This window comes from Choristoneura fumiferana, chromosome 22 (assembly GCF_025370935.1).
Source record: "Choristoneura fumiferana chromosome 22, NRCan_CFum_1, whole genome shotgun sequence".
In the NCBI taxonomy this organism is placed as follows: Eukaryota; Metazoa; Arthropoda; class Insecta; order Lepidoptera; family Tortricidae; genus Choristoneura; species Choristoneura fumiferana.
The window spans coordinates 14,241,622-14,251,018 of record NC_133493.1 but is presented as its reverse complement, the minus strand read 5'-3'; the positions used below and the strand labels follow the sequence as shown (position 1 = coordinate 14,251,018).

General features: G+C 35.9%; 1 protein-coding gene across 1 annotated transcript in view; it reads right to left on the bottom strand.

Annotated features, from left to right (window-relative positions):
- Positions 1-5,040, bottom strand: part of LOC141440566 (homeobox protein orthopedia-like) — a gene marked incomplete in the record, with an annotated part of 59,775 nt that extends 54,735 nt beyond the window's left edge. Inside the window, 1 exon segment of the mRNA XM_074105124.1 lies at positions 4,570-5,040. Within this exon segment, the coding sequence (XP_073961225.1) occupies positions 4,570-4,603 (34 nt within the window).
- Between the last annotated feature and the right edge of the window lie 4,357 nt (positions 5,041-9,397).

Sequence of the window (9,397 nt, the reverse complement as noted above, 5' to 3'; positions counted from 1 at the left end):
GACATATTTCTCGACGACTGGCCTCAGGCTACTTTGGATCGGGAGAACTAGAGGACATGGGGGAGGCCTTTGCCCAGCAGTGGGACATCAATCAGGCTAGATAATAATAATAATAAATACAGATATGGGAGAGGCTTATGTCAAACAGTGGATGTCCTACAGACGATGATGATGATGATGTAAAAATAAAGTCTATGGATAATGGATTATCGTATAACTTAAAATAATTCAAAAACTTCGCGCTACCTTACCAATTTTTTTTTCTTTCGAAAAACTGAGCTTTTAGGGTTCCGCAGCCAAAATGGCAAATACAGAACCTTTATAGTTTCGTCATGTCTGTCTGTCTGACTGTCCGTCCGCGGCTTTGCTTAGGGATTATCAATGCTAGAAAGCTGTAATTTTGCACGAATATATATGTAAACTATGCCGACAAAATGGTACAATAAAAAAATAAAAAAAAAACCCACCCCTCTAAAATCTAAACCGGTGGGTGAAAAAATTCAGGGTTGTAGTAAGTAGGTACCTATATCAAAATAACAAGAAAAACTAAAACGATTAAGTTTTCTTGAGAATTATTAGTAGTTTAAGAGTAAATGGCTACTAATGTAGAGGTACCTAAACTTGGAATATTCCGTACTTATGTACGAAAATCCTTAGAAAAATATTACTTTTTTTTTCTTTATGGCTACGGCCTATTACAGGCGTGTCCGACACGCTCTTGGCCGGTTTTTTTAGTATAAGCACCGCAGTTATCGGCCGTCCAAGTGCTAAAGTTAGTCAAGTTGAGAAATAGAAAATTCAAAGTGTCGTAAAAGTACTTGGGGGGGATTGACCCGCGAACTTTGCCCATTCGTGAGATAGCAGGTTTAGATCGCAGATTTTTGTTATAATAATATGTATGGTGTATGTAAACTCTTTATTGCACATAAAAATAAAATACAAAGAAATACAAATACACAGAAAGGAGAGCAAAGACGAACGAGTTAAGAGACGACAATTTATTAAGAAGAAGATTTATTTCAATAGATATTATAGAGTTATTTTACGGTTATTCAGCAAGTTAGTATGTATTTAAAAATAGGTGTGTAAGTAGTTATTTGTATTTTATAAATATTCTGTTAATGAAGTAAATTTTAGTAATTATTTTTAGATGATGAGCCCTGATGAGCCCCATCTGACCTCAAGACCAGAGGCATTGACTAATGCACTCGGCATCACAATCGTTTTCACCACTTCTTTCTGTTACACGATGCAGGACGATAATTGAAAGAGATAGTAAATCCGATCGTTAGCGTCAGCGCGTTACACAAAGCTCAGTTCCTCGTTTTTTTTTATTAATTTATTTATTTATTCCAACAAAAAATTACAGCATTACAGTAAACACCAATTCGCTGTAAAATTCAAATACACAAAGACATAAAATACATAAAAAAAACTATGAATGAAGAAAATGAATGAAAAAAATCATTCAAATGAATGAAACAAAACTATGATGCGTGTCGTTTACGAGTACGTCAACCTCAACAGTAAGTAGGTAAACTAAAAAGGAGAAAACCTTCTGTTGAAGAATTTTTGCAGATGTTAAATATGTATTTTGCATAAATACCTGAAGAAATGCTAGAAAGTTTTTAGGGTTCCGGAGCCAAAATGGCAAAAACGGAACCCTTATAGTTTCGCCATGTCTGTCTGTCTGTCTGTCTGTCTGTCCGTCCGTCCGTCCGTCCGTCCGTTCCGCGCTTTGCTCAGGACTATAAAAGCTAGAAAGCTGTAATTTTGCACGGATATATATGTAAACTATATTAATACAATATTTTTTAAGGTACCTCCCATAGACGTAAAGTGGGGGTGATTTTTTTTCTCATCCAACCCTATAGTGTGGGGTATCGTTGGATAGGTCTTGTAAAACCATTACATTTACATTTTTCGATTCAGTGATTTGTTTGCGAAATATTCAACTTTAAAGTGCAAATTTTCATTAAAACCGAGCGTCCCCCCCCCTCTCTAAAATCTAAGCCGGTGGGCGGAAAATTTTGAAAAAATTCAGGATGGTAGTTAGTATATCAAACTTTTAAGGAAAACTATAACGGCTAAGTTTGCTTGAGAATTATTAGTAGTTTATGAGTAATAGCAGCCTAAGGTATAAAATATACCTAAACTTGGAAGATTCCTGTAAAATACGAAATGTACGAAATGTACGTATGGAACCCTATTTTGGGCGTGTCCGACACGCTCTTGGCCGGTTTTATATATATATAAAACGATTAACGGGTCACGATTCAATTGGTTTAAGTGAACCTCTTGAGCTTTAGCGGTTCAATTGCTTGTTAATTTTCTCGCATTCGAAATTCAGACCTACTTTACATATAAAATGAAAACAAATCAACTGCACCAAAAACTCAATTAAAGGCGTCGTCTAATCTTGTCTGTTAACAGTTATTCTACCTTATTAATTCGACATATCGCCCCCAGCCAGAATTGTCATAAAGCCACGGCTTAGGGGCCCGTAAAATAAACCGGCGGGATCCAGGGATCCCTTTATGGTGTGGGGTATGGTTGTTTAATGTTATTGGTTTTTTGTGTACATTTTGTTTTTAATATTTTTGGTAGTTTGTGGTTAAAGCGATTTAAGTTAGCAAGCTTTTTTAACTTGTCGTGGTGGACAAATGTTAGTAGTAGAGTTTAAATTATTGCCAATGGTAGCAACAGCTTGTTATTTGATACATTATGTAAGTTTAACGACATTGTAAGTAGGTACTGTTAATAAAAAATACTTACAGTCAAAAATATGGTCAGCAAAATAAATTGTTTTGAAAAAAAATACATAAGTAGACTTTTTTTTATTTGATTGCACGATGGACTTAAGCCAATTTAATTAAATTAGGGTACGAGTATGACCAATGTGACCGTGGATTGGCAAGCGCAGCGTAGGACGTCCACCAACGAGATGGACGGATGACCTGGTTAAAGCTGCCAACCGAAGCAATTGGAGGTCTATGGGCAAGCCTATGTCTAACAGTGGACGTCCGACGGCTGAGATGATGATGATGATGACCAATGTGAAATTAACCGTCCAGTCTCTAATATAAGTTATAAATAAAACAGATACCTAAAAAATTCAGATCTATTGTCAAGAAGACAAAGATTAGATTAATATCTAAGGCGTATTATAAAGTTAATGATTATATCATGGACAGGGATATTTGGAAATAATTCCGATCCGCATTAGCGATCCCTTCAAATAGCGAACCTACTGTGTTAAAAATAAAGTTGTGTTAAATACTTGTGATGTATACATATCATTAATAATATTGTAAATCTGTTTAAAAAAATATACCTCGTTGAGTTTCTTGCCGGATTCTTCTCAACAGAGGTTTTTCCGAACCGGTGGTAGTTTTTTTTACATTCACAAGTGCTTGTTATAGCCTAAATCGAATAAAGATATTTTGACTTTGACTTTGAAGTAAATTTTTGATTGCAAAAATAAACTTAAGTGCAGATTTGAGAGCTTGACAGTTGTGATAGTTGTACAGATATAATGCATATAGCTTGCCATCGTATTTTATCTGAAAAAAATGGTTTTAGTGGAGAATTTATTATTCAAATTAGAGCTCATGTTTTACTGATAAGATAACTGGCTGCTTTGTGTTTTTGTGTGTTCTACTGTCTGGTTTACTATCTATTCTACAATGCTGATTTTCACAATTTGTACCAAAATAATATAAATAAATAAACTTTGGAACACCCTGTAAGTAATCATTACAATTATCTACTTACTCAATTATCCTGACTATTTAACTATTAAGTACCTATTTAACATGCTACCTATTTATCTTTAAAAGTAAGAAGTACGAGTAGCTTATTAGTTATCTTAGATATATCTATCTATATCTATAATACTAGCTAAATTGGTGTAGGTAAGTCAAGTTGTCCTATGTGTATTCCTTTACTTTTTTTACAAGAAAACAAAAATAAGTGGTAAGAGAGATATGAAATTACCTTTGACTAATCCTCATTTACCTAGTGCAATGGAGTTGCAAATAAAAAAAAATATATATTTTAACATGATTACTAATTTTTGACAGATTTTAAAGAACTTAAGAAACGTCCGTTAAATTTTTTACAAAAAAAAAATTATTCGTCATTCAAAAATTGAAGAAAACATTTGTAAATTATAAGTTTCAGAATTGATGTGAAAATAAATTGGAAAATATGTGAGCAGTCTGTTATTTGAAAACAAAACAACGGAGAGCATTTTTATAGATGAATCTTTTTAATCACGGAATCCTTAAGAAACTACCTCGTGCCTTAGAAAATTCTTATTTGATAATTAAGGAGTATCTCTTTAAATTTTTAAATTACTTAAAGAATTTGAGATATTCTAGTTTTCTGATAAATTTAAAAACAGAAAAATAAATTATATTCCTTTGTGTAAAATCGTCATCTTATGATCATCTTAATTGGCAATTTCTATTTTTGCTTACATTTTATACATAACATCTGATTTAAAGTTAAATCATATAATAATTCGGTTTTTAGTATATACAGAATGGATAATTATCTACGACTCACCTCCTAGAGCAGTGGCCGTGAGGTTGTTGAGCATGGCCTCAAAAGGCCAACCCTGGCCGCCCCCTATGTCGACATTGTGCCGTGCATCTTCACGCAAACCATCCCCCACCACACCCGACAAAGCACCAAAAAAAAGTCACAAAATGTTATTCTTTCCACGCAAAATCACACGACACCAATCATAGATAAAATTTTAAAAATTTACACTGTTTTAAAAATTACACAATTTTAAAAATGGCCAGCACTCCCGCAAAACGTCAAAAACGACAAAATTCCAGCGAAAACCCGCCTTAATACAAAATAATTAGCGTTATATTACACCCAATTAGTTTTAATTACAACTCCGTTCAAACTTATTTACACACTTAATTTTTGTTATAAAATTAATATAACCCGTTTAGTATCAATTTGTACAAATTTGCAGTTTGATTGGTTCGTCCTTAAAATGATCGTTTAATGTGGAAACCGACTGCCGACTGCTACAAAACAGATAGTCACCATATTGTCTCTGGCCTTCCCTATCAGGCGGTCTAACCAGAACTCTACCCGCCTCCCTCACACACACGAAACCCCACATAAGCCGGTCTCACCCCCCGCATGCGTGCATCAGTAATGGATGCTTACATTTTGTTTACGTTCGATTCGAACAAACGAATAATCTATTATTTCATTCGTGCACGTATTATTGATACTATCCTCTCGCGTTCATACAATATTAAAGCGTCAACAATCATAGTTTCTTCTCTTTCCTACGCACGCTACCCTAACTTGGTCCTAACATAGCTGTCTCTGTCTGTTTGAAGTTTCGAATATCGAACGCACAACGGCCGGTTCGCGAGCGACCAATGGGAGCTTCCCAAAATCACTTTGAGCACGCTAGGGCTGTCCGTGGCGAGATATTGAAATATTATCGCTATAGCTGGGCGTTTCGGTTTATTGTAATGGAAAAAACAAATAGTAGTAGCTATAACTGTGTAGGATAAATAAGGGTACTTGAAAGCTGGAATATTTCAGGCGACGGAGGCAAGTGCGAATTCTTGTAAGAGCGTCTAATATTCGGACGTTGTTGAATAAGGAATGCCGATCGGCCGCGACCTTTTTACGTCCCTGTTTTGGCGCTGAACTCTCAGTAATGCTGGATTTTTCGGTAAAAAATAATACGGATGCTTTGGACATGCTAGTGATGGCCGCGTTTTATGGGAATTACATTTTGAAATAAAATATTGGTAGGTACAGTCGAGGAAGCGAATCGCGTACTAGGATTGTGGGACCTTTTCGTACGTATTCACTTTCGCTGTCATTTCTTTGGCAGATCAATGGAATATCCATATTGCATCAGTAGTAAAAAGGTTCTATCCTGGTACGAGTCAGTTTTTAACTGTATTTACCTACGTGACTTTATTTATACTATGTATAATGCACGATAACGATTTTGATAGGAATCAGTTTTAAAAAATATTATTGTTACTACCTGATACTAATCCATTTCAAATTTTGATATAAAGAGGGATACAGAAAGAAAAAATGACAGAGACGTAAGTTTTCTATAGGATGACAATTAAAAAAATTCAGTTTTTTTTTAGATTTTAGGGGGAAAAAAATTATGACAAACTCAAACAAACATTACGTTATGACTAGCGAAGAGTATGCGAACTTTGGCGCTCCCTTTTTATTCCATACTTTTTTGATGTTCAGGTTAATTATTAACATCCAGTCTTAAGGCTACAGAGAGGCAGAAGAAAGACATACATACATACATATCTATGCTCGAAAAATATAACCCCCCCCCCCCCATCGGATCATCTAGACTAGGTAGTACCTACTCAACCTATACCGCTTAAAAACTGTATTAATTTAACCATTTTTAACCCCCGACGTAAAAAGAGGGGTAGGTATTATAAGTGTGACTGCTATGTGTGTCTGTGTGTGTCTGTCTGTGGCACCGTAGCTCATAAACGGGTGGACCGATTCGAATGCGGTTTTTTTATATGAAATCAGGTTTTCTAGCGATGTTTCTTAGACATGTTTCATCAAAATCGGTTTAGTAAAGCCGTTTTTGAGATATTGAACTTTGAAGTAACAAAGTCAGGGGTTTTTTCAACTTTTTGTTTGTTAGGTTAGGTTAAGGTTATGATTATTAATTTTAATGAAGATCGATGTCACTACGCTGCCTTGAAAAAACTTGAGCAATGCTGATCATATTTTCAAAAAGAGTCATAAAACGTTGCACGATATCAATCCAAAAAAACTAAATTCATCCCTCCCTACGGACCCCGCGCTACGGGTGGAGCTAGGCTACGCCGGAGCCCTCTACATTCCTCCCCCCCACGCTCAAAGGGAAGGAATCCACGTCTAACCATAGCTATGTTTCTGCCCGTATTTATAGCTTTAAAAGAATTTGATATGCGTTACGGGAGGTTATTAATATTGGGAGTAAAGTAAAGTTTGTAAGGTAAGATCGTGTCCTTTATAATGGAGTTTTTCATAATTTCTGGCTTATGTACGGTCGGTTCCCTAACTTATGTATCTACTTTTTCATACTAGTTGCATGGAAAATGGATGAATACTAGTTAGGGCGACGTCCAACGTACCCTCTGGACAAACATATATCCTTAAGCCAAGTTTAGACTTGCAAGAGAAATCGTGCAAGTTCGCTCGATTTACCACTACAAACTCGTTGGCTCGCAATGTACCTAATGCAAATTGCACGATTTTTCTTGCAAGTCTAAACTCCGCTTAAGAAATAATCTTTCTGAGGAATGTTCTAATCGGTAAATTCTTCGATTAGGTGAACATAAAAACTTGAAATAATTGAAAATAAAAAAAAAAATTAACAAAAAGTAAAACCGACTCAAAAAAATAAAAAAATAACAAAAAAATGGAACCGACTACAAAACCTTGAAAATATTTTTCTAGGTAAGTAGGTACGTACTAGCTCGAAGTCGGTGCCTCAGCACGAGCCAGCAGGAGTGAGACAATTCACAATAGTCGTCTACTTCACCTACATACTATGGGTTTCAATCCCCCTGCTGGTCGTGCTGAGTCACCGACTTCGAGCTAGTACGTACCTACTACTAGAAAAATATTTTCAGTCGGTTCCATTTTTTGTTATTTTTTATTTTATGGAGTCGGTTTACTTTTTTGTTAATTTTTTTTTATTTCTCACTTTTAGTGATTCGTAGCCAAAGAACATCTCACAACTATTCTATTAAGCCCAAACACGACTTAGTTACGTTGTTTTATAACAGAGTTCCGTCACCTACCTTCTGGCTTCAGCATCAGATCAGTTCGAAAGATCATTAACTTAAAGCTTCTTCTTAGTCGCTTATCTAGGTAAGTATATGAATCATGATAATTTAAATTTAACCCGTGAAATACTTGTTATTGATAGTAGTAGTTCCGTTGGTCAAATCTGGTCTTCATCCTCAGTTCCACTTCACCAAATTATGATTTGCAAGAGCAAATGCACGAGTTACTGCTAAATATATCCAAATTACCATAGGTGTCCCTACAATATTTGAAGAGTTCCTCGATTTCCTTAAATCCGATCATCAGATCCTAATTTGCTGCTTATGGACCTAATTGAAAGCATTCCTAGACGAACTCAAAAAAAATTTTGAAATCGGTCATAAATGACGGAGTTCTGAGGTAACAAACATTAAAAAAAAAAAAAATACAACCGAATTGATAACCTCCTCCTTTTTTTGAAGTCGGTTAAAAACCCTAAAAATAATCTTCTACCAGTCTGAAGTCGGTGCCTCAGCACGAGCTAGCAGGGTTAACATTTAGACCATAACGTCTGCTCCAATTTGAAATCCGGGCTAAATCGAGATTCGAAGCATCAATTACATTAGGTAGATCATCAAGTCTATCCTGGGAATATATTTGGTCCACCTGGTGGAAAGCCTGCTAACGCTTGGTCTTCCGGTTCGTGGTTGCCACTCGAAAACTTTTCTCCTCGAACGGTTATCTGTTCTTCGAGCAATGTAGTACGCCTTTGCTACTAATACTTGCATATTTTTCCAGCTATGTTGGTGACTTTAGTTAGGTATTGGAAGAGACGAGTTTCAAGTTTATAAGATATACCCTAAGAAAATGTACTATTTCTTCCAACTATGCTTTAATTTCATCATAACCGCACTAAATACCCAGCACAAAGCGGGACTTTTCTGCTCTAGAGCAGAAAAAATATATAAAAATCCTTAATTGCATTGTTTAAGTTTGCTATAAAATTAACCTGCATAGTGTAAAAAAATCTAGCGTTAGGTTGCGCAACCGGTCTTATGAAAGTTGACAGATTGCGTATAAAAAATTGTTGCTACCAATCCTACCAAAACAGTAAGTAGCCGTGTATTAAAAAAAAAACTTTGTGTGTTTGGTTGGCTAAACTGGCGCCCATCCGAAGTTTGACAGATCGCGGGTATAAATATCCTGCAGGGCTACTACGAAACTCGAAACTCAAAGTTCGTGTCGTGCGGTCCCTCTGACACTTATACTATTTAATTCGAGAGCGAGAGGGACGATACGAACTTCGAGTTTCGAGTTTCGTAGTAGCCCAGCAAGGCTACTCCGAAACTCGAAACTCTAAGTTCGTGTCGTGCGGTCCCTCTCGCTCTCGTATTAAATAGTATAAGTGTCAGAGGGACCGCACGACACGAACTTCGAGTTTCGAGTTTCGTAGTAGCCCTGCTGCTACGGCTACTAACTCTGCCAAAAAAAAGTAAGAAATTAAAAAAAAAAAATTGACGGGAACCCTGCGAATTCTCCGTGGACATTTTTGAGAGTGCGAATGTAAACTTACAAAAATGGAATCATCGAGTGCTAGTGA